The sequence below is a fragment of the Peromyscus leucopus genome, chromosome 19 (assembly GCF_004664715.2).
Source record: "Peromyscus leucopus breed LL Stock chromosome 19, UCI_PerLeu_2.1, whole genome shotgun sequence".
Lineage (NCBI taxonomy): Eukaryota > Metazoa > Chordata > Mammalia > Rodentia > Cricetidae > Peromyscus > Peromyscus leucopus.
This window is the reverse complement of record NC_051079.1, coordinates 24,969,130-24,994,859: the sequence shown is the minus strand read 5'-3', so window position 1 is coordinate 24,994,859 and position 25,730 is coordinate 24,969,130. Positions and strand designations below refer to the sequence as shown.

The 25,730-nt window shown below is 45.9% G+C and overlaps 1 protein-coding gene across 2 annotated transcripts in view; it reads left to right on the top strand.

The window, feature by feature from the left end:
* The window catches only part of Dnajc18 (DnaJ heat shock protein family (Hsp40) member C18), a 43,082-nt gene extending 21,674 nt beyond the window's left edge, over positions 1 to 21,408 (top strand). For both annotated transcript variants that reach the window (XM_037197076.1, XM_028886766.2), the window contains exons 5-9: positions 5,264 to 5,449; positions 8,466 to 8,575; positions 10,365 to 10,474; positions 14,221 to 14,393; positions 21,191 to 21,408. In XM_037197076.1, coding sequence (XP_037052971.1) covers positions 5,264 to 5,449; positions 8,466 to 8,575; positions 10,365 to 10,474; positions 14,221 to 14,393; positions 21,191 to 21,315 — 704 coding nt within the window. In that variant the 3' untranslated portion in view covers positions 21,316 to 21,408. The remainder of the gene's footprint in view (positions 1 to 5,263; positions 5,450 to 8,465; positions 8,576 to 10,364; positions 10,475 to 14,220; positions 14,394 to 21,190) is intronic.
* The last annotated feature ends 4,322 nt before the right edge of the window (positions 21,409 to 25,730 follow it).

Below are 25,730 nucleotides of genomic sequence, written 5' to 3'. Positions count from 1 at the left end.
TGTCTCATGCTTACTAATACCACCTAAGTAATAGGTTCTATAGAAGACTCATTTCTTTGAGCTAATTCTCCTAGGAAACCACCATAAATTTTATTCTAACTAAGATCAGCTTTTTATAAGAATTATTACATTATTCCAGCTCTAGCCTTTGGTGAGGGGCCCTTAACAGCCAAGAATTCAAACATTAAACATATCAAAGACACAGGCAAGAGTTGTGTAGCAAATTCCACCAAGGGCAGTGAAGGGTCAGTCCAAGTCATCCAAGCACTGTGAGCTTTGTCAAGCAGAGCCTTCAAGATGCTTGGTCACCCCAGAGATCCAGTGTCGTCCTCAGACCTTTGCAGGCACTCACACATACATACACATAAATTTAAAAAAAAGGTTTCTTTAAAGATGACCTTCTAGATATCAGAATGAATGAATCAAGTTGGCGTGTTCCTTGTGGGACTTAGAGGTTGGTAACTGTTTTCACATGAGTTCTAGGCAGCTTTTTGTCTCCTGCTTGGATTACTGAGCTAGGGACTGCCAGTGGTGATACCACTAACCTAAATCTCCAGCCCTTAGTTGAGAATAACAGTGTAATAAAATGCTAAGAATTAATCAGTTGGGAAGCCCACCACGCTGCCACCCCAGAGCGCAGACACTCCAGGAAGCACAGAGACCACACTGCAGCCCAGCACCCCCTGGGCCTCTGAGACATGAGGGAGTAGGTGTTGGAATGATGGGAGAGAAAGAAGCAAGCAATAGGCGGTGGAGAAATGGAGGACAAGCTGTTTGTGCGCTGTAAAGTGAGGCAGAACTGGAGACGTGAAGGCGGTTGCTGTGCTTGCTCCTTGGGAAAAGGTGACTAACACTGCCCATCAATTGAGCCAGCAACAAACACAAATGCCAGTGAGCCTATGCCTGCTTCCTTTGAGAAAACTGACCACTGTATGAGTCACTGTGACTCCCAGAGCCGCATCCTAGCCCAGGAGGAAGAGCAGTACCTGCAGAACGGAGACCACAACAGACCGGACATGTCCTGCTGTGTTTACTTCTCATCATTGGCCTTGAGACTGGACGACTCTATATTGAACTACAGTTTTACCGTGCTGTGTCTAACCTTGGCCGGAGACTTATTTCTTTTGGAAGCTTTGAGTTGGACAAACACTTGAAGACACCCAGAGGCCCCACCCGCTACAATGCAGGGGGGGGCAGGAAGATGACACCTAGAGACCCCACCCAATGTGTGGTCCACCTGCAGCACAATCACTATGATGTGCAAGTATGGGGCGGAGAGATGGGGAGAAAGAGAAGAACTGTTTGAGTACTATGAAGATGCAAGGTGGAGAGGAACAGCCTGATGTGAAGACCCTTCGAAGCCACCTGAGGCCATGGTGAAGTCCTAGCCCATGTTTCTGCTGAGGGCCATGTCTGGGTCCGTGGCCATGCAGCAGCAGGGGTCTGTGTTGATGTCTAAGGCCCATGTCACCAACAAAGGCTTTGTGGATGCCCCTGGTCTGGACTGCTGCCTGGGACCATGTTGATATCCAAGAGCTGCATAGAGTTGGTCCCGCCCCTCATGGAGAGCATGCCTTGCACCTCACCTGGGCAGCATAGTAGAGCAGACCCTGTTGGCAGGGACAGGGGTGAACCAGCCCTGCCCCTTGCTGCCAGCAGCGTTGGATAAGCTAGTCAGGGTAATGCTGGAGAGTTCTCTCTGGTGGTGAGGATGAGGAAGAGCTGGCCAGCCCAGTTATCACCTGGGCCCAGAAGCAAGGATATGAGTTGGCCCACTCCAACACTCACCTCCATCTGTGATTGGCTGGAGCATGTGAAGGGGCTGGTCCTGCAAATCCAAAGCTGCAGGATCTCCATGACACTGGGCAACAACGAGGAATCCAAGAGGAGTCCCAGTGAGGACCCAGTATTGCTAGTGTAGTAGAAGCCAAAGACCTCAAACCAGACCATGACTAACTGCAATGAACACTTGCAAGTAAAGATGTATGGACTAAAGGGTGTGCTGTGTGACTCACTGTGACACACTGCAGCTTCCATGACAAGATTGTTTTAATTGAATTTAATTTTATTTTGGTGGGGAGGTGGCAAGGGCAGAGGGCGAATATGAAGGGACGGGGAGCTGAATAGGATCGGGGTGCATAATGTGAAATCCACAAAGAGTCAATAAAAATAAAAAGTAAATAAAAAAGAATTAATCAAGGTCTAAGAATGATGGTTCACACCTTTAATTCCAGCAGTGGGGAGGTACAGATAGGCAGATCTCTGTGATTTCAAGGCCAGCTTGGTCTGTATAGTGAGTACTAGGCCAGCCAAAGCTAGATCATGAGACCTTTCTCCAAACAAAACAACGGGATTAGGGATTTAGCTCAGTGGTAGAGCACTTGCCTAGCAAGCACAAGGCCCTGGGTTCGGTCCTCAGCTCTGGAAAAACAAACAAAAAACAAACAAACAAAACAATTGATTAATCCAGGTAGAGGGCATATAGGTTATTTTTTTAAAATATTTGTTGCTTTTATTTATGTGCATGTGTTTGTGGGGGGAGAATGCGAATGTTTGTGGTTATCCTTAGAGGCCAGAGGAGGGCATCAGATCCCCTGCAGCTGGAGTTATAGGCAGCTGTGAGCCACTGGACCTAGGTACTGAGAACCTAACACTGCTCCTGGGACAGCGGCAAGTGCTTTTTATTGCTGAGCCATCTCTAGCCCTGGGGTTTGGTTTTCAAAGTTTTATTATGTAGCCCAGTGTTGGGGAATGTTATTTTAAGGTGTGTTACTTTTGCTTATGCTGCATTTGTTTAACTCTGTGAAGCTGTGTTACTGTGCCTGTGTAAAACACCTGATTGGAAAAAAAAAAAAAAAAAAAAAAACACCTGGTGGTCTAATAAAGGTCAAACAGCCAATAGCAAGGCAGGAGAAAGGATAGGTGGGGCTGGCAGGCAGAGAGAATAAATAGAAGGAGAAAACTGGGAGGAGGGAGCTAGCCGCCAGAGAAGGAGGAGGACTTCAGGGGCCAGCCACCCAGCTACACAGCAAGTCACGGAGTAAGAGTAAGATTTACAGAAGAGAACAGGAAAAGCCCAGAGACAAAAGGTAGATGGGATAATTTGAGTTAAGGAAAGCTGGCTAAACCAAGCCAATCTAAGGCTGGGCATTCTTAATTAAGAGTAAGCCTCCGTGTGTGATTTACTTGGGAGCTGGGTGGCAGGCCCCCCAAAAAGAGTAAGAAAAACCAACAACAGCCCAGGGATGACCTTGAACTCCAGAATTGTCCCATCTCAGTCTCCTGGATGCCAGGATTACAATTGTGCACTACCAGGCCCAGCTTATATGTCTTTATTGTACTAAAAAACAAAACCCCATAAACCTTTCTGTATGTTTGATGTTTTGAAAAAGCTTAACTCTTTTACATTTATTTGTGTGGGTGTGGGTGTGTGGGTATATGAGGGCCAGAGGGCAGTTTGCAGGAGTTGGTTCATTCCATGTGGTTCCATGTAGACCATGTAGGTTCCAAGGATTGAGCTCAGGTCATCAGGCCAGGTGGCAATTGCCTTTACTCACTGAACCATCTTGTGGGCACCTGAGAAATTTTTAAGTTATTCTTGGGGCTGGAGAGATAATGTTTAAGAGCTCTGACTATTCTTGCAGAGGACTAAGGTCCAATTCTCAGAACCCATGTGGTACCTCACAACTGTCTGTAACTCTAGCTCCTGGCAATTCAGCAACCTCTTCAGGTCCCTGTGGGCACCGCACATATGTGGTACATATACATACATTCAGGCAAAAGCCCATACACATAAATGGAAATTAATTTTCTGTTTGCTTGAGATGATGACTCTGTGTAACTCTGGCTAGCCTGGAAGTCACTCTGCACACTAGGCTGGCCTTAAACTCAGATCATCTGCGTCTGCCTCCCAAGTGCTGGGATTAGTTAAAGGTGTGTGCTACCATACCCAGCTAAAAATAAATCTTTGAAAAAGAAAGAAAAAGTTCCTGAGTACCATGAGGCCAGCCTCTCTGTTGTGAATTTAGTTCTCACAGCATTGCTAAGGAAACTCAGAGATAATCCACAATCTCTTTATATGCATAAGGAAGTCTCAGAAACCAATGCCATTTCTTTGGGAAATCTGTTATATTTCAAGGATTGTGTATGCTTAAGCAACCCTATTTGGGTGTTTTTGTTTGTTTTTCTGCTTAGCTGGGTTTTCTTATGCAAATATTAATTAGAGTTTTGTAGAAGAATCATAACAAAGTGCTCCTTCTGACTTCATTGACACCAGCAGGCTCCAAAGCTACACAGAAAACCCCTGTCTTGAAAAACCAAGAAGAAAAAAAAAAAAAAAGACTGTTTTCTAGATTGTGCTGAAATAAGACTTTGGTGAGCCCTTTGGGGTTTTTGATTTTGTTTGTTTGTTTTTGTGGTTTTTCGAGACAGGGTTTCTCTGTATAGCCCTGGCTTCTGAGATTAAAGGGATGTACCACCACCGCCCAGCTTGAAGCAGTTATTTGTTTGTTTATTTTTTGTTTCCTGAGACAAAGTTCCTATGGAGCTTTGGCTATGCTGGAACTCACTCTGTAGACCAGGCTACCTCGAACTCAGAGAGATCCACCTGAGTGCAGGGATTAAAGGTGTGCACCACCACCGCCTGGCTGAACACATTTTAAAAAAATTTTTTGTTTATGTTTGTGCTTGTCTGTACGTACACTCTGTGTGTACAGGTGTCCACGGAGGCCTGCACAGGGTGTCAAAACCCCTAGAAACTATCGTTACAGGCAGCTGTAAGTAACTGTGATGCCGAGGACCGAACCTGGGTCCTCTACAAACGCAGCAAGTGCTCTTTACCTCTGAGGCATCTCTCCAGCCCCTCAAATTCCATTTTTGAGTATTAGGAACGTTACGCATTTCTCCAACATGTCTGAAATTATTGGCAGCTTGAGCTGGGGACAGGGTCCCAACTTCAGCATATCTGGAGTGACTGAAGAACTCTTAGTTAGGGACTAAAGCTCACTTTAGTAGTGGTCCTACTTGTTGGATTCTAGTGTTGTTTCTGTTTTACCACGATTATGAAAAATCTCTGGGGCAAGTCCTGGGGGAACATTGTAAGCCTAAGAACCTGTCTTTGGAATTCTGTGAGGCTGTCTAGCACCGACTCCAGGCTTCTTGCTGCTGCTGCTGCTGCTGCTGCTGCTGCTGCTGCTGCTGCTGCTGTAGTCACCCCCAGCCACAGCCAAGGATGTGCTCATGTGCAGCTTCTTGTTGGTTGCAGCAATAGGAAATGCCTTTGCGGTCCTGAGCAATCCTGACAAGAGACTCCGCTATGATGAGTATGGAGATGAGCAGGTGACTTTCACTGCACCTCGAGCCAGAGCTTACCATTACTACAGGGATTTTGAAGCTGACATCTCTCCAGAAGAACTATTCAATGTGTTCTTTGGAGGACATTTTCCTTCAGGTTGGTATCTTTATTTATTTATTTATTTATTTTTTTTTTTTTTTTTTTTTTTTTTTTTTTTTTGTTTTTTTTTTTATTTATTTATTTTTTAAGTTTTGCCTGCATGTATGTCTGTGTACCTTATGTCAGTTAGGTACATGACTTTAATCCCAGCACTTGGGAGGCAGAAGCAGGCAGATCTCTGTGAGTTCAAGGTGAACCTGGTCTACAGAGTGAGTTCCAGGACAGCCAGGGCTGTTACACAGAGAAACCCTGTTTCGAAAAACCAAAAAATAAAATAAAATAATTAAATTAGTAAAAGTTCTTTAGAGGCTAGGGAGCTGCCTCAGTAGTAAAAGCACTGGCTACTCTTGCAGAGGACCAAGATTTGATTCCCAGCACTCACATGGTGACTCACAACCATCTGTAACTCCAGTTGTAGGAGACCTGACACATTCTGGCTTCTGAAGGCATTGCATGCATGTGATGCACAGACATAGGTGTAGACAAAAGACCATACACATTTAATTAAGTAATTTTTAATTGTCACACTGAATCGCTGGGCATGATGATTTATATATATCCATAGTATTCATATATACGCAGCAAGATATATAAATAAAATGTGTACACACACATACACATACACACACACAGACACACACATAAATATAATTCCAACACTTGATGGGTGAGGAAGCAGGAGCAGCAGGAGTTCACGGTCATCCTTCAATACATGGCAAGTCTGATGCCAGCTGGACTATGTGAGTCCCTGTCTCAAAACAAAATAAACTGTGTGGTGGTGGCACATGCCTCTAATCCCAGAATTTGAGAGGCAGAGGCAGATGGATCTCTGTGAGTTTGAGTCCAGTCTGGTCTACAGAGCAAGTTCCAGGACAGCCAGGGCTACACAGAGAAACCCTGTCTTGAAAAAACAAAACGAACAAAAACCCACTACCACCACCACCAACAACAACAACAAAAAGAAACCCAGAAAGGGTAGCTGGAGTTCAGTGACTAAGGGCACTGGCTGCTCTTTCAGACAGCTCAGGCTTGAGTCCCAATACTCACATGGTGACTCACAAACATCTGTGACTCCAGTTCCAAGGGATTGACCTCTGCAGGCATGCATGTGGTACACATACATTCATGCAGATTAAAAACACTCGGGAGTCTTTTTTTGAGGGGAATGGGAGGAGGGGAGAGAGGGGAAACTGTAGTTGGTATGTAAAATAAATGAAAAAAAAAGTTAATAAAATTTAAAAAACCACTCAAGCTCATAAATAAATCTTTTATTTATTATTTTATTTATTTATTTTAAGACAAGGTCTCTTTGTGTAAACCTGGCTGACCTGGAAAGCTCTGTAGATCAGTCTGGTCTCAAACTCAGAGCTCTGCCTGCCTCTGCCTTGAGTGCTGGGATTAAAGGTCTGTGTAACCATAACTAGCAACATAAAATAAATCTTTGAGTGAACAAACAAAAATACATAAATTTGGGGTTGGAGAGATGGCTTAGCAAATTATAAGCACTTGTCCATATAGAAGACCTGGGTTCAATTTCCAACAGACACAGCAGCTCACTACCATCTGTAACTCCATTTCCAGGTGGATCCTGGTGATGCCTTCTTCCGGCCTCCGTGGGTACTATGGGCATATAGTACACAGACATGCAAGCAGGCAAAACACCCTGTCTTAGTTATTATTCTAGTACTGTGAAGAGACATGATGACCAAGGCAACTCTTATAAAAGAAAGTGTTTAATTAAGGGGCTTGCTAATTCTAATAGTTTCAGAGGATTAATCTATTATTATCATGATGGGAAGCAGACAGGCACAGTGATAGCGCAGTAGCTGAGAGCTTTACATCTTGATCTCTACACAGCAGTCAGAGAGAGAGAAACTGAGCCAGATGTGGGCTTTTGAAACCTCAAATCCCAACCCCACTGACAATCTCCTCCAACAAGACCACAACTGCTTAAACAAGGCCACACCTCCTAATCCTTCCCAAACAGTTCCACTAACTGAGGCCTAAACATTCAAATGTATAAACCTGTGGGATCCATTCTCATTCAAACACCATATGCCCATATACATAAAAGGAAATCTTTTTTAAAAAATCACAATGAAACCCATTTTCTTTACCATCAATATGTGTAACAAAATAGAAATCCAGAAAGTATATCACAGACAGCTAGCAGTTGAGAAAATTCAGTGCCAAGAAAGTAAGTTGAATTTTTTGTGTTGCTAGGGATGCAACCGGAGCCTCCAGCGTGCTAGGCATGTATCCCATGCTGAGCTGTACCCCAACTACAAATTGGACTTTGTTTTGTTTTGTTTTTCAAGACAGGGTTTCTCTGTGTAACAGCCCTGGCTGTCTTGGAACTCACTCTGTAGACCAGGCTGGCCTCGAACTCATAGAGATCCGCCTGCCTCTGCCTCCTGAGTGCTGGGATTAAAGGCATGTGCCACCACTGCCCAGCAATAAATTGAATTTTATGAGTGGCTGTTAAAGATGCTAGTGACTGGGCCAGAGAGATGGCTAAGCAATTAAGAGCACTGACTACTCTCCCAGAGGACCCAGGTTCAATTCCCAGAACCCACATAGCAGCTAACAACTGTAACTCCAAGATCTAACACCCTCACACAGACATGCATGCAGGCAAAACACCAATGCACATAAATTAAAAATAAATAAATTTAATTTAAAAAGATGTTAGTGACTAATACTGGACACAGAAGCAGATGTAACTATGTCAGATAGGACTTATGGTCAAAATGCTATCTTCTCGCCTTTTGTAGTTTTCTCCCACAAACTTGAAAAGTCCATGAAGTCAGGAGAGCCTTGCACATCGCATGCCTGGCTGGCCCCCCAGCTCACCTATTGCCTTCTTTTTTGCTGGGTCAGATCGACAGATGCCTGTCTTTAGCCTCTTTGGGAACAAGACTTTGAAAAGGGCCAAAAAGGAATTGCCATCTAATAAACATTCTCTCTCTTTCTCTTCCTTTTTCCCTCCCTCTCTTTAATGTCTGTTTTCCAGGAAATATTCACATGTTCTCAAATGTGACAGATGACAGTCACTATTTTCGCAGGCGACACCGCCATGAGAGGACACAGACACACAAGAGAGAAGAAGAAGATAAAACTCAGGTGCGTGTGCAGCCGAGATCATGCACATGGGCATACTGAGCCTGCTCCTATGGTATATAATCAGCCCTAGAAGTGCAATTGAGCTTTGTTTGTAAAATGTACTTTAAGCAATGGTAAGAGCTGGATAAGTGACCCACATGGGCCAGAATGTTGGTAATCCTCCATCCCTGATCCTTTTTTGTGTTTTCATAGGGTAAGGATTTCTTTTTTTCTTTCTTTCTTTTTTTCTTTCCTTCTTTCTTTCTTTCTCTCTCTCTCTCTCTCTTTCTTTCCTTCCTTCCTTCCTCTCTTCCTCTCTCTCTTTCCCTCCTTCCTTCCTTCCTTCCTTTCTCTCCTCTCTCTTTCTTTCTTTTTTAAGTTTTTTTTTGTTTTGTTTTGTTTTATGTAGCATGGATCTTAAAGGTACTTATTAATAAAAACAAACCTGGAGCAAGGTATTCGGGTGAATGCTAGAAGATCAGAGAAGCAGAATAAGCCACAGCCACCTCACCCTGCCAGTTCCTTAGCTGATCCTGTTTCCTCAGACTGGAAGCCTCTGAGTCCTTATCCAAATGGATCTCAGCTGAACTGCTGCTCAAAAGCCTAAAAGCTTAACCAGGCCTTAAGTACCTTTCTGCTTCCTGCCATCACTTTCTGGAATTAAAGGCTCTTGTTACCACACCGGGCTGTTTCCAGTGTGGCCTTGAACTCACAGAGATCCAGGCAGATCTCTGCCTCTGGAATGCTAGGATTAAAGGCGTGTGCTACCACTGCCTAACCTCTATGTTTAATATTGTGGCTGTTCTGTTCTCTGACCCCAGATAAGTTTATTAGGGTGCACAATATTTTGGGGAACACAGTATCACTACAGTTTTGTTTTTGAGACAGGTTCTCTCTGTGTAGCCCTGGCTGTCCTGGAGCTCACTATGTAGACCAGGCTGGCCTCAAACTCACAGAGATCTGCCTGCCTCTGCCTCTCAAGTGCTGGGACTAAAGTTATGTGCCACCATGTCCAGCTTGTGGTGCTGTCTTGATCAAACTTTATTGCAGAAAATAAGAATCCCTTTCAAAATATTCAGAACTAAAAAGAGTGTTAAGTAAGAAACCAGGAGAGGGGTCTGGAGAGATGGCTCAGAGTTAAGAGCACTCACTGCTCTTCCAAAGGACCTGAGTCCAATTCTCACTGACCACATGGTGGCTCACAGCCATCTGTGATGAGATCTGGTGCCCTCTTCTGGCTTGCAGGGATATGTGCAGGCAGAACACTGTATACATAAAAAACACATAAATGTTAAAGTTTAAAAGAAAAGAAAAGAAAAGAAAAAAAGAAACTGGGAGAGGCTCATCGCAGATCAAAAGGCAACAGCCCCGTTGGGATGGACCCAGGTGTCCAGGCTTGGTGGCACTTTGACTCCTGAGCTGTCAGGTGGCTGCACACTGGTGTACCTATTCAAAAACAACAAATACTAGTGCCCCACATGGTCCGGGGAGAATGGGGTCGTCTCTGATAGAGTTGGATGTCATCAGTTCTGGACAGCTGTGGCAGAGTAAGAGCTGCTTCACAGCAGCCACTGCTGGAACCCCATCCTCGTCTGGCAGAATAGAGACGCAAGGGACAGCGGGTCATTGACAGTCCAGGCTGGAGGGCTTCCCTTACCCTCTCGGCAGAGAAGTGAGTTGTTTGGTTCTAAGCTGCAGTCCAGCCGTTTGGCAAACCTTGGCTTCGTGGGTGTTCCTGTGCCGTGCGTCAATAGTCTGCATTTCCTCTGGGATGTCTGTATGCTCAGACACTTCATTTTTTCTTTTACAGACTCCATATTCTGCATTTGTTCAGCTGCTTCCAGTTCTGGTGATTGTGCTTATTTCTGTCATTACTCAGCTGCTGGCTGCTAATCCCCCCTATAGTCTATTCTATAAATCGTAAGTTGAAAATTCCAATTTTTCCTTAGTATCAGTCTGAAAAATGAAAGACTTGGCCAGGTGGTGGTGGTGGTGGTGGTGGTGGTGGTGGTGGTGGTGGTGGTGGTGGTAGTGCACACCTTTAATCCCAGCACTTGGGAAGCAGAGGCAGGTGGATCTCTGTGATTTTTGAGGCCAGCCTGGTCTACAGAGTGAGAATTCCAGGACAGCCAGGGCTACACAGTGAAACCCTGTGTTGGGGGAGGGAAAAAAAAAAGGAAAAGAAAAGAAGAAAAGAAAGATGAAAGACTTAAAGTTTTGCTGATTCATGCTGACATTTCATTTCACCTTCTACTGTGGAAAATGCTGACCTTATGTTTCAAGGAATAGCCATTTAAAGTTTCTCTAGTGTTTTCTGTGGAGGTACTAAGTTTAGGTGCTTGAAAACACCTACACTAAACCAAAAGGAGCAACCAAGCAGTAATAATGTAGACAAAGTGGGTAGCAGCTGCCTGTGCCTAAGGAGTGCGGTTGTTTTTACAGAGTGACAGCCTCTGGTCAACTGAGAAACAGGCAGGATTGATTCAGATCAATCTCTCTCGCCATGGTGAAGTTAGGAAGAACTCCAGTGAAGGCAGGGGTGGAGGCTCATACCTGCAGTCCAGCATGGAGGAGGCAGGGACAGAGGACTGCTTGGTTCTAGGCCAGCCTGAGCTACAGTGAGAAAGAGCGCCAGAGAAGAGAGATGGCAGAACAGAGAGAGAAGAGGAGGAAGAGGAGAGGGAGAGAGGGCAGGTTGTGATGATAGATTGATAGATAGTGACTGGAACCTAGTGACTTTTCCAATTTTTAATTGAAAGGAGAGTGGAGAGTGGTTCAGAGGTAAAGAGCACTGGCTGCTCTTGCAGCAGACCCAGGTTTAATTCCCAGCACTCACATGGTGGGTCACACCATCCATAATTCCAGTTTCCGGGGATCTGATGCCCTCTTTTGGCCCCTGTGGTCACCACGTATGCAAATGGTTCACAGACATTCAAGCAGGCAAAATGCTCATACACATAAAATTAAGATTAATGAAAATTACAAGGAGGGGTGGCACATGTCTTCAATCCCAGCACTTGGAGACAGGGGGTCTCTGAGTTCAGGGCCAGCGTGGTCTACAGAGTAAATTCTAGGACAGCCAGTGCTGTTATGCAGAGAAACTCTATCTTGAAGAAAAAAATTACAAGAAGGGACATTAGTTGTTAATAAGGACATAGAGTCAAACTATGCTATTGTGTTTCTTTGCTTTTGCTGAGAACAAAATTTATTATGATTCTTGTTGAGGCATGTAGATTATATATAAATACAGATTAGGAGTCTTTTTTAATTTTTCTACTTAGTGTTTTCAGTTGCTTTGGTCAAAGTTTGGTCCCTAAGTAAGTATCAGGAGCATCAATTGGTGACTCATTTAGACCTGTTAGAGAGTAAACTTGAAGCTGCACGTGGTGCACACTCCTTAATCCCAGTACCTCAGAGGCAGAAGTGGTGCTGATAGACCCCAGCCTCAGGGCACTATCCTCTCAGGTGGGCGCCCCAGAAACCCGGATTCCAGACCAGTTGATGCAATCCCATGAGGCTTTATTTTAATCATTTGAGCAAATGGGCCCCTCTGTTATTCAGTGAGAGGAGCCCTGAACAATAATTGCAGGCATCTTTCAAAAGCGAAAACTACAAAATTAACATAGCATTCAGGGCAATACATCATTGGCTAGTTTAAAGGTCAGCACCAGGGAGGGGTGTACAGCTATGGGGACTTTCCATGGGGGCTGCTTTTCTTCCTAGAATAGCCACAGGATGTTCTGCTAGACCCAAATAATGTCACAAGATCATTCTGCTGATGCCACAAGAAATATCACAAGAATATTTCTGCTGAGGCTAATGGTTTGGGGACATGATTTGGGGGCCTGAGGCTGGTACTCGTTCCTCTTTCTCATGTTTAATTCTTTCAGTGGAGCGCTATAAATTCCAGGTCAGCCTGGGCTACAGAGTGAGTTCTAAGACCAAAAGAAAGAAGAGAGAAAAGTAAAGTTCAGGTTTTTGTTTGTTTGTTTTTGTTTTTGTTTTGACAATCTCTCACCGTGTAGTCCAGCTGGCCTCAGATTCACAGCAATCTTCCTGCCTCAGCCTCCCAAAGCGAAGATTAAAGTTGTGTGACCACCTGGTTCTAGTTTTTTCCTTTGGTTTAGTTTACTCTGTTTCTTTGGGGCATCGATCTTGCTATATAGCTCAGGTTCGTCTCGTATGTTTGGTTCTCTTGCTCCCAGCTTCTGAGTGCTAGGACTACAAGATGTGTACTGAGATATTAACGCTCTTGTTGTTTGCATACGTGGATGGTGGTCTTTTGTGGGACTTCTCCAGGACCCTAACATGTACCACCAGATTGAAGTGCTAGGACAACATGTATGTACCACTGTATCTGGCTTTTGTTTTTTTAAGTATCCAGGAACTCTTCCATGTTTGTTTGTTTGTTTGTTTGTATGTATAAGTGAATGTGAGGCCAGCAAGATGGCTCAGCACCTAACTGTACTTGCTGCCAAGCCTGGCAGACCTGAGTTTGATCCCTAGGACCCACATGGTAGACTTTCACATGTGTGCTGGGGTCTGTGTACACCTGCTCTCACATACGTACAAAACAAATAAATAAGGCTGGGCCCGGTGGCACATGCTTTTAGTCCCAGCACTTGGGAGGCAGAGGTAGGCCCATCTCTATGTGTTCAAGGCTAGCCTGGTCTACATAGCAAGTTCCAGGTCAGCCAGGGCTACAAAGTTAAGACCATATCTCAAAAAACAAAAACAAATGAATGTGTGTGGGGTGTGCTAGTGCATGTGTGGTCAGAGGACAGCTTTTTTGGGAGTTAGTTTATGCCTTCCACCTTATTAAGGCCGATGTCTCTTGTTTCTGCCACTGTGTTTCATATCCAGGTTAGCTGGGCTGTGTGCTTCCAGCCAACCCTCTTGTCTCCTTCCTTCCCACCTTGCTGGAGACGTGCTGAGGTTACAGGTGCATGCTACTTTATCTGGCATTTACATGGGTTCCAGGTATCAAACTGAGGTCCTCAGGCTTACTCGGCTAGAACCTTTACCCGAGCCATTTCCCCAGTGCCATCCCCTCCCCCGAATTAGTTTGTTTGAGACATGGTCTCATGCATGCAAGGCTAGACTTGAACTCACCACGTAGCTCAGGATGACCGTGAACTTGTGATCGTCCTGCTTCTACCTCTCCATAACGGGTGTGCCACTACTCCTAATTGAGTGCGGAGGGGGGGGGGATCCCAGGGCTTCATGTAGGCTAGGCAGGCACTATACCAACCGAGCCACGCCCACACCCCAGACAGACTTCTAAACCATGTAAGAAAGGTGAGTCGTGGGCTGGAGAGATGCTACAGTAAAAAGCACAGGCTGCTCTTGCAGAGGTTCTGAGTTCAATTCTCAGCATCCATGTGTCGGCTCACAGCCATCTGTAACTGGAGTCCTATGGGATCAGGTACCCTCTTCTGATACACCTTACCAAAAAAGAATGAAGGAAAGGTGAGTCTTCGGAAAGAATGAACTGTAAGCTACATTGGAAATTGTCAAATTGCTTGTTTGATGTCACCGTGATGACTGTGTTCTACTTCACTAATGGACTGACAGATGTTGGGAGATGGTGGCAATTGTATTTAGAGACCAGCCAAGAGTAAGATTGTCAGGTGGTATGAGCTGATGGGAGCCGCTCTCTGTTTCAGAGCCTTGGGCTATACCATTTCTAGAGAAACACAGAACCTGCAGGTGCCTTACTTCGTGGATAAGAACTTTGACAAGGCCTACAGAGGAGCTTCTCTTCGTGACCTGGAGAAAACAATAGAGAAAGATTATATTGATTACATCCAGACAAGCTGTTGGAAGGAGAAACAGCAAAGTAAGTAAGGCCAAGCAGGCTGTCGTGAGGTCTCCCCAGCCTCCTGACCCCTCTCCTCTGCTGGTGAACAGAGGCAGAGGACAGACAGACAGACACACCCCGCAGCTACTGCTGCAAAGAAGGGACGTTTATCGACATGTGACCAGGACTGGAAAACATAGAAACTCAGCACCACTGTACTCTCCTCTTGTACTTTCTTCTCTCTGTCCCCTGCCCCACAGGGGCAGGCTTACTACATAGCCTAGCTGACTTACTGCTCACTGCATGCATCAGGTTGCTCTCAGAGGTCTGCCTGGCTCTGCCTCTAGGCTGCTCGTATGTAGCCCTGGATTGTGATATTCCTGAGGACTTGATTATAGGTATGCCCTATCTCTGCCATCTTACTACCTGCCTTTTTTTATTCTTTTAAAAAATTACTTTATTTATTTGTGCAAGAGTGTGTACAAATGCCCCGAAGTATGTGTGGCAGTCAGAGGACACTGGGTGGGACTTTGTGCATTTTGAATGTTGCTCTTCCTGTCGATGTCCTAAGGTCCCTTACCTCACCAGTCACTGCCCCCATTTTGCATCCCAAGCTTCTTCATGAAGTTCTCGGTGCTATCTGCTTTCCTTCACAGTCCCTAAATCCCACATTCCCTAGAGAGAAATCTGATTGAGCCAGCCTCCCTTATTGAGTCAAGTCAGAAGTTTAGAAGTTGTTGGCATGAGCCAAACAGTGGTGGTGCATGCCTTTCATCCCAGCACTCGGGAAGCAGAGGCAGGCAGATCTGTGAGTTCGAGGCCAGCCTGGGCTACAGAGTGAGTTCCAGGACAGCCAGAGCTACACAGAGAAACTCTGTCTCAAAAAACAAAAACAGAAAAGAAAAAAAAAAAAAAACACACAAACAATAACAACAGAAAAAGAAGAGATCGCTAGCATGGAGTCTGGTGTCCCCATACTTCTTGTTGCTTGTGGGTACAGAGAAGAAGAGTGACCTCCTGGGTCTGGCTGTCCAGTAGATGTGTGTGAAAGATCTTTCTTCCCTCTCCCTCACAGGAGACAGTGTCTCCCACTTGGCTTACAGCTCCAGGCGTTACTGGGGAGTGCTGGCACCAGTGGTAGCCCTAGTCTCAGCCAATAGGTTCATTTTAAATCCCAGATTAATTTCACAACACAACACACACACACACACACACACACACACACAGAGCAAACACACACAGCACACACACACACTTGCGAAGTAACTGCATCTTGGCTTTGCAAACTGGACTTTGGTTGATTTTTTTTTTTTTTTCAAAGCAAATGATAACTCATCTTCTAAGCTTTATTACTGGATGTCTATAAATGTGTACTTGTAAAATTAGCTCTTTGGTCACAGTGCTTCTAAGCTCTTGCTGCCCCATCACGTTCTCCTACCCCTGCTGAGTTAACCCGCCCTTCCTGTGTGTTCTTAAAGCACTTTGCTCTTCCGGCCACCACAGTACTGATCAATAGCATTAGTGATCCATAGGCGCGTTCCCTCTGCAAGCCTGCTGGCCCCAGGACAGACTGTCTTACTAATTCTGTGTCCTGGGCTGCAGGCACAGTCCTGACCTCAGAACAGGTGCTCAACACATGTTGTTGGAAAAGATTCTCATACTGGAAAGCTGTGCACTGATGAGGAATGTGAGTAAGGGATCAGTGGGGATGTCTTTTCCTCCCCCTCAGGGACTTTGCCTCTGCCCTCTATTTCTACAGGGCAGAGCCTAGCTGCCTTCTCAAATAAGGGGCAGTCAAGCAGAAGGAAGTGGCTTTTACCCATCTCATTGTTAAATTATTTTGTTTGTTTGTGTTGGTTTTTCTGAGACAGGGTTTCACTATGTAGCTCTGACTGACCTGGAACTCGATATGTAAACCAGGCTGTTTAAATTGGGTTTCATCTTTTGGAAATAGGAAAAAGCTGGGTGCACTGGTGTAGGCCTGTGATCCCAGCACTCAGGAGGCAGAGACAGGAAAAGTTTGAGTTTAAGGTCAAGGGTAGCCATAGCTTCATAGTAAGACTCTGTCTTGGGAAAAAAAAATCTGGCTGGTGAGACGGGTCAGTGGGTAAAGGCGGGTCAGCGGGTCCAGGTGGGTCAGCGTGTAAAGGCGAGTCAGTGGGTACAGGCGGTCAGTGGGTACAGGTGGGTCAGTGGGGTACAGGCAGTCAGTGGGTAAAGGTGAGTCAGTGGGTACAGGCAGTCAGTGGGTACAGGCAGTCAGTGGGTACAGGCGGGTCAGTGGGTACAGGCAGTCAGTGGGTACAGGCGGTCAGTGGGTACAGGCAGTCTTGGTAAAGGTGGGTCATTGGTAAAGGCGATTGACACCAAGCCTGACTTGAGTTCAGTCTAGCACCCAGGAGTAGAAAGAGAGAACCGACTCCCCAAAGTTGCTTTCTGACCACCACATACATGCTATGATTCATGCATGAGGGTGCACACACTCAAAAATAAAGGGAATTTAAAAAAGAAAGGAAGAAAAAGAAGTCAGGAAAGAGTTTGGTGTATAGTCCAGACTGGCCTCAAGCTCACAGAGATTCTCCTGCCTCTGCTTCTGAGTGCTGGACTTAAAGATGTTCCCATCAAGGCCTGCCCCAGGGAAAAATTTAGGAGCAAAAATCTATGTGGATCTAAATCACGTGAAAGCCACAGTAATGTGGCCCAAGCATCCCCTTTGTATTGGGCGTAGGAACGGTTTGAATTTACTGCTTTCTGTAAGAACTACTTGAAAATCTGCATTTTGCATTCTTTTTTTTTTTTTAAAGATTTATTTATTTATTATGTATACAATGTTCCGCCTGCGTGTATGTCTACAGGCCAGAAGAGGGCGCCAGATCTCATTACAGATGGTTGTTAGCCACCATGTGGTTGCTGGGAGCCAGGGCTCTTAACCGCTGAGCCATCTCTCCAGCCCTGCATTTTGCATTCTTAAGACACACACACACACACACACACACACACACACACACGCACGCACGCACGCATGCACGCACGCACGCACGCACGCTCGCTCTCCGTATACTTGTATCGTATTCTACTCTGTGGCATTAAGATGCTGACATTGCGGAAAGGTGAAGGATTTTACCGAAAGTTGTAGAAGTATTTGCTCCACCCATGACCTTGGGCTACACAGAGGAGTGGAGTCTGAGCTTCTCATCCACATGAGGTGTGTTCAGATCTGTGACCCTCTCCAGGTAAAAGTGAAAATTCTATGAGATCCAGACCTGGTAGAACAGGCTTGTACTCTTGGGAAACTAAGGCAAGAGGATCACAAATTCAGGGACTACCATGGCTACAGAGTGAGTTCAGGGCTAGCCTGGGCAACTTAATAAGCCCTGTCTCACAATGTTTTGCTTTGTTTTGTTTGGTTTTTAAGAACTCAGGTTATGGCTTAGTGGTATAGTTTATGTCTAGCAATGTACATAAAGTCCTAGGATCCACCCTCAGTTAAAACACACACACACACACACACACACACACAACACACACACACACACACACACAAATAAATAAATCCATTGAATGAGCCTGATGGGTGCAATTCACCAGTTCTGAATGGAGGTTGTCGGCACATACCCTGAAACAAATCTATTCCTAACATTTAAACACAGTGGTTCTGTGGAGCCTCCACACCACCCCAGTGCCATCTGAGAGGCAGCATCTGCCCTCTGAATCCAGCAGCAAGTGCAGCCAGGAAGGTTAAATTTAGCACTTTGAGGTTGTAAAAATAAACTCACTGAGAACAAAGTTCATTCTTGGCAAAATACCAAATGGAAATTTTATCAAGGGTAGCCATTGTCTTTGAAAGTCTTTATTATTCCTTTTATTTGCTCTTCCCTGGAATGCCTAGTATGGGTGATTTTTTTTTTTTTTATGAGTATTCCTTTACTGTGGGTGATAATTGTCCTGTGAACTCTTTCATAGCTATAGCTGCATATTATACATAGTGCCGGGAAAGTGCTCTGTAGGCTGGTCCATCCGAGCTGAGGGAGCACTGGCCTTGACTGAGCACTGCTTTCCACGCCCTTAAGCAGGATAGCAGAGTGGGTAGAAAGAATCCTAGGCTTTGAAGTGGTGGAAAGAATTCATTTCCTACTGAGAGGTTTGTGTGTGTGTGTGTGTGTGTGGCTTAGCGCAATGCCTGGAACACAGTGAACACCTTATTCCTGGTGATCCATGCTTGAACAGCCTCACACAATAGACTGAAGGGCATTGTTCCGTGGGACTGGGTTGTGGGGAGTTACAGTTGAAAAGGATATTTTGTTTGTTTGTTTTCTTCTCCTGTTTTCTCCCTTTTATTCTATTTTTTGTTTCTCAGTTTTATTTTCTCCTTTGTTAGAGAGAAAAGGTATTTATTGACCCTGCTCCTCCCAAAGACTTTTTTCTTTCATTTTACTTGTAAGTTATTGAGTACTGAGGCTGGAGAGATGGCTCAGTGGTTAAGAGCACTGACTGTTCTTCAGAGGCTTCCATTCCCAGCACGCATGTAGGGTGACTCACAGTGTAATGTAATAAGTTCCAAAGGATCCAGCACCTTTCTCTGACCTCCACAGACTCATGCGTGCCTGGGCATGGTGCACGTGTATACACTATATGAGGCACTCGTGCATACACATAAAGTAATCTTTTTAAAGATTCATTCATTGTATTTATATGTGAGTGTTTTGTCTGCCTGTATGTCTGTGCACCACATGTGTGCTTGGTGCCTGCAGAGGTCAGAAGAGGGCATTGGATCCCCTGTAACTGGTTATGGATGGTTATGAACCATTGTGTGAATGCTGGTAACTGAACCCAGGTCCTCTGTAAGAGCAACAAGTGTGGGCTGGAGAGATGGTCCAGAGGTTAAGAGCGCTGGCTGCTCTTCCAGAGGTTCTGAATTAAATTCCCAACAACCACATGGTGGCTCACAACCATGTATAGTGAGATCTGGTGCTCCTTTCTGGCGGGCAGAGGTACATGCAGACATAACACTGTATTTATTAATAAATACATCTTTTAAAAAAAGAGCAACAAATGCTCTTAACCTTTGAGCCATCTCTCCATCCCCTAAAATATTTTTAAGTTATTGAGTATTAACAGAATTTGTTAAAATATTATACTCTTTGAGTAAACCCTTGGCTTGTGCCTATTCATTGCTCCGAAGCAATGTTGTCCAACCAGGTTTCAGTGAGCTTTGTGCAATCAATCCATGTCTCCTGTGACAGGGATCTTCCTTCAGCTTGTTATAGTGGCTGTCAAGACAGAAAACACTAAGTATCATTAGTCTCTAATGCCTTTAGGATGACGACTTCAGAGAATGACACATAGAAGTCAGTAACACAATAGCCTAAGAAGCTTGCTCCAGTGAAGAGCAGAGCAGGAATCTGTTCTGGACACTGGGGTAGCTGTGACTCTAGAGATACAAGGTGCAGACGGGTTTCACAGAAGTCCCCTACAGAGCCTCCCCCTGCCAAAGAAGCCCTAGGAAGGGGTGCTGAGCACCTAGTGGGGTGCAGGAGCAAAGACTTAACATTTGGGTGCAGCACACAACCCTCTGCATAGCCTCATCACCTGCAAGGAGACCGTGCCAAGGCAGGCCCTGGCACGCAGGCACTGTGGGCACCCGCACCAAGGGTAAGAGCACATTGTTCTGCAGCCCGGGAGACCCACTGCCTGCCAAGCCTCTGCTGGCTGGAGTCCAGGCCTGCAGTCCCATTGTTCAGGGAGGGTTGTCATGCGTAGCCACCCTCACCCTGGAGTCCTGCACTTCACCTGCACTTTGGGCCTTCCTTGGTGTAAATAGAATCATTGTGAGCAGAAATGCCAGGCGGCGTTTGGTGTTGATAGACATTTATTCAGAGGTCCGTGCCCATTGTTCCTTCTGGCTCAAGGCTAAGGCTAATTCCTGTGCCCTGGTAGTTTGCCGATTCATCAGACAGGTGCGTCTCGTTCCACCAAGAAAAACAAAACCTGTCAGCAAGATGATTAAGAATGGAAGGCATGTTTCAAAATGATTAAAATAGAATTTTCACAAGCATGGTCCTTTAACAGCTGCCTGCTGTAGGCAGCTCTCAGAAGCCACCCAAGCATGCCATCCTGCTAATATGTGGCACACATGACATGTCCCCGAAGGTGCATGTCAGGAGTTCCCCGAGAAGGAGGAACTTAGAAGAGAGTAAAAACTCAGACCAACCACCATGGAGTTGGGAAACACAGCAGAGATTATATTCCAGTTAAAAATAGCATGCCTACTCTATCATGAGGAGAAAGTGAAATTTACTTAGTCAAGGACGCAGAGGCCACTGGGCCGAGATGATTTCACTTTAAAAGAGCCGTTTGAGTTGGGGACCTTCTGTGTGGTGAGGGGTGAAGAAAGCCGCAGCCTGACCCTCTGTAGATGCTCACCTACCAGAGGACCCCGTGTCGTGTGTGGCTCAGGGGCCTGCGGTGCTCGGGAGAGTGAAGCAGCTGTCTGTTCAGATGACAGGAACAGGCGACGGGGCTCCAGTCCCCATCTCAGTGCGAGGCCACGGCACCCTCCCCTTCTGCACATGCGCGGGCCTCCCGAGCCTGGGGCCGGGTGTTGTGCTGACAAGAGCTAAGCCTGGTGCTCTTGGAACAGCACAGACTGCGGTCGGGTCCCAGGCGGCCCTCACCCTCAGGACCTGGTGCCGTGCCCAGCAGGTTCCTCTAGGCCGGAGGGTAGAGTGCCCGGATGGAGCAGAACAAAGTGGCGGGAAAGTAAGGTCGTTTGAGTCTAGAAGTACCGAAATGAAAGCGCTCAGCCTTGACGAACCGTCGCCTGTTGTCTCTTTCAGAGTCGGAGCTGACCAATTTGGCGGGGCTCTATAGAGATGAGCGACTGCGGCAGAAAGCAGAGTCAATGAAACTTGAAAACTGTGACAAACTTTCCAAGCTGATTGGCCTCCGGAGGGGTGGCTGAGAGGACGACGACCCGGCTCAGGATGGGGGTTTCTTACTTGTTACTATTTACATTGCAAATTCCATTTTATAATACAAGTTAGGAAAAGATGAACACTGACCATCTGCTAACTTTGTTGGGCAGAGCTGCAGGACATGGAGCCACATTGTCACCAGTTCCATCCAGTTCTTCCGGGCCTGGCTCCCAGGGCAGGCACAGTCCATCTAAGTTACAGGAATGGTGAAGTTTGGACTCGCTCCTCTGTGAATGTAGGTCAGGGCATCCCAGAGAAGACCCACATTTCTTCCTTCATCCTGCCTGCAGCAAAAGCCCACCCCCTAGGCGTTTCTAGGCTCAGCCAGTGCACTTCAGAGTATTCATGGTGTCTGCCGAGAATTACACCTCTCCCTGCTAGTCTCCATCCCCAGTGTTCAGTTTTCCACTCCCTAAGGAGAGTAGAGAGAAATTGAACTGTTCATTCAGCCAATAGTTTGGTGTTATCCAAGTCTCTGCTGAGGCAGGAGCATTAGCAAACTGCCTGATTTGTGGTTTCTTTTCTGAGAGAGGTAGCCCAGGCTAGCCTGGAACTCACTATAGAGTCCAAGCTGGCCTTGAATTTGCAGTGATCCTCCTGCCTGAGTGCTGGGATTACAGGCCTGAGCTGCCACACCCAGGGAGGTTCCTTTTAATTCTTTAGTCATCTCTTTCAGAGGATCTAGAAAGTAAAACATGTTGAGCAGGCTGGCCATGGTAGCACACCTTTAATCCTAGCACTCACACAAGCAGAGGCAGGCCAGTCTATGAGCTCAAGGCCAGCCTGGGCTACATAGCAAAGTTCCACACCAACCAAAGTTACATAATGAGATCTTGTCTCAAACAAACAAACAATACAAAAACAAAAGCCCTGTTGAGCTGTGTCACAGCTGAGTGGACAGCCGGACGGCAGGAAGCAGGGCTAAGGAAGAAGGTGGGATACAAGACTGCCAGTTCCTCCTCAGCCCAGGCTCCCTGTCCTTTGGAACTAGCGAGCATTCTGCCCCTTTCCCTTGAAATCGGCGTGCGGTCTGGTGGGCTGTGCAGGAGCACAAGTATGCACAGAGTGCAGTCCTCGAACCCGAGATGAGGCTCAGGCGTGGAGACACAAAGGGAGGGGCCTGTCCCTGCTCAAGGAGGCTGCTGCTAGCCTTGGCAGTCACTTTGATTGACTCAGTGACCTGTGCGTTTCTGTACAAGGTGGTCGATCTTTCATTCATTCATGTTTACGGAGTGCCTACTCAAAGCAGTGGCTTTCACACCTGGTTTGTTCTGCTTTTGTTTTACTTAAGCCTCCTGGCAATTTGTGAAGCTGGGGCATCACCTCTTTTATGAATCAGAACATGAGAAGTGGTTGGCCTGGGTCATGTGACTAGGTGAGGAAGTACAAAATGTGAGCAATCATCCTATTTCTCAGGTGATTCTAGCCAAGTTGGCAAAGCAGAGATTTTCCCCTAGGATGCCTCTGTCCCCAGGACACCTCCGCCCCCACCCCCACCCCCAGGACCAGCTTGCGTCCTTTCCATGGCAGGTCTGTGTCCCTTCAGGACTGCTTACCCACTGGTCTTTTAGAAGCAGGACCGGGGCTGGAAAGATGGCTCAGTGGTTAAGAAGAACGCTGGCTGCTCTTCCAGAGGACTCAGGTTCAGTTCTCAACACCCACATGGCAGATCCCAACATCCTGTAACTCCAGTTCCAGAGGATCCAGCTCCCTCTTCTGGCCTTCACAGGCACTACTGAATGCACATAGTGCACAGACATACTTGTAGGCAAAATACCCATGCACATTTTTTATAAAGCAGGACCCTTTGATACAAAACCTTCAGAGGCAGAAAAAGCAGCTCTTTCTAGAACAAAGTCATTGATTGCTCTGGCTGTGTGATGGTGCCTTTCTGTGGAGGGCAGTGTCAGATCTGAGTAACTGAGCTGCCCAGATTATCATGAGACTGAATGAGAGGACCAGTAGGTTTATGTTCTGTGTCTTTTTTGGATAGGGTCTCATGTATCCCAGACTGGCCTCAAAGTTGATATACAGCCAAAAACTTTGAACTTTTTTTTTTTTTTTCTAGACAGAGTTTCTCTGTGTCGTCCTGACTATCCTGGAACTCACTCTGTAGACCAGGCTGGCCTCTAACTCAGAGATCCTCCTGCCTCCATCTCCCAAGTGCTGGGATTAAAGGTGTTTGCCACCACACCCGACCCCTTGATGATGATGATGATGATGATGATTTGTTTGTTTCAAGACAGGGTTTCTTTGTGTAGCTTTGGCTATCCTGGAGCTTGCTCTGCAGACCAGGCTGGCCCTGAACTCAGAGCCTCTTCCTCCTGTGCTGGGATTAAAGGTGTGCACCACCACCACCACCACCACCACCACCACCACCACCACCACCACCACCACCACTGCCTGAAATCCTCCTGCCTCTACCTCCGGAATGCTAGTGCCACTCTTGGCTTTCGTGGTGCTGGGGAAAGAACCCAAGGCTTTGTGCATGCTAGCCTATTAAGCTGCATCCCCAGACTTATCTTCTAAATTCTTTTTTTTTTTTTTTTTTTTTTTTTTTTTTTTTTTTTGAGGCAGAGTTTCTCTGTAGCTTTGCACCTTTCCTGGAACTCACTCTAGCCCAGGCTGGCCTTGAACTCACAGAGATCCGCCTGCCTCTGCCTCTCCAGTGCTGGGATTAAAGGTGTGTGCCAACACTGCCTGGCATCTTCCAAATTTTTTGAGAACCTCTTTAACCTATGGGCAACAGGGAATTTACTTTGTTAATGTACTAGGCATCGTGAAACACACCTTTCAACCCAGCACTCAGGAATCAGAGGCAGATGGAATACTATGAGTTCAAGGCCAGCCTGCTCTACATAGCAAGTTCATAGTGAAACCCTGTCTCAAACAACAGCAATACCCATATGTTGTAAAATGTACCCATGAACCCAACAAACTTATGGAAAGTTCCTAGACATGGAAAAGTGCAAAGTGTTCCTCTCTCAGCCTCGGCTAGAAAGTAGACCATCATGAAACTGGTGTGTCAGGGTAACACCCTCTCCTAGATGCCCTTGAATAGTTTATGGATATCATGGCAGTGATGAATTATCTGTGGTGATGATACCAGAGTCAATCTAACTCAGCTCCATTAACTGTCACACCAACTGTCTGCCCTTATAGCCTGGTGGTACTGTTTTGTTTATTTCTGATAGACTACAGTACTCATTTCTTGTTTCCTCAAAAGAACTATATTTGCTTTGAGGGGTAGTTTAATCTATTTGGCACTATCTAGAATTGTGTTAAACTCTTAATTCCTTGCTTATAATTTAGATACGTTGTCCACGTGTTGGTAAAATAAGCTCTGTACTCTTGCCTGTGTCTCTTATGAGATTTCCTGGCAGTGTAAACCCTTTAGATATGGCTTTTCTTGCTGTCAGTGCGGCTCACAGTTTGAGACTCCAGAATGGAGATTGATGGGAGTGAGGTTAAGAAACAGGGCTCACACAGGACCAGAAACTGACATTCAGATGAGGTGCTCTCTTTAGTAGAGAAAAGCCTTCTCCCTGGAAGGAGCAGTAGAGCTTGAAGGAGCCCATGTCCTCGTTCATCTGCTCAAGCCAGGAAAACATGTAAGCTTCACTGATCAGCTCCAGGCCGCACAGCTTGGGAGAAGTGACCGGTAAGAAAATAGTATAACTATGCATGTTTATGGGAACTGTTGGAAATGACAAGAAATGCCAAACCCTGCTGGAAACAGGATCCAGCAGGCCGGCTGAGCCGCAGGCTGCTTTCATTCTCCTCTTCACTCTCCTCAGAACTAGCGCTGCCAGGAGTTCCTTGAGACCCACCCATCGTCTCTGCATGCACTGCTCCTCCCAGGAGCTGGCACTTACTTCGTATTCATTTAAGCTATTAGATTGGTGTCCTAATAGATTTATTTTGGGAAGGGGCCGTTACTCTACATCGTAATGTGTGGGCCTGCACTGTTGATACCTCATGCAGTGGTCACCGAGTAACTGTGTACACTGAGTCTCCGTTTGCATCACGTAGTCTCGGTGTTTGGAGGTGGGAGTATTCTGTGACCAGTCAGGAGTGATGACCCTTGTGAAAATGCCGAAAAAGTTGGTCACCTGATCCACTGCATCTGAAATGAGTGTATTTTAACAAAGTAAACATTAAAGAGTTTTATATACAAGATGCAACCTATGGCTTTTCTCTCTCTGTCCTTGGACCACAGTCCTCGTGTTTGGAGTCACTTTGGACTAAAGGTGTCACCATGGAATAGTTTGTGTTTAGAATAGTACATAATACTAACGGGATGAATTCCAGATATTTTTGATGGGGAGTGGTTTTTGAGAAAAGGTTTCACTGTGTAGCTCTGACTCTTAGAACTTACTCTGTAGACCAGGCTATCCTCAAA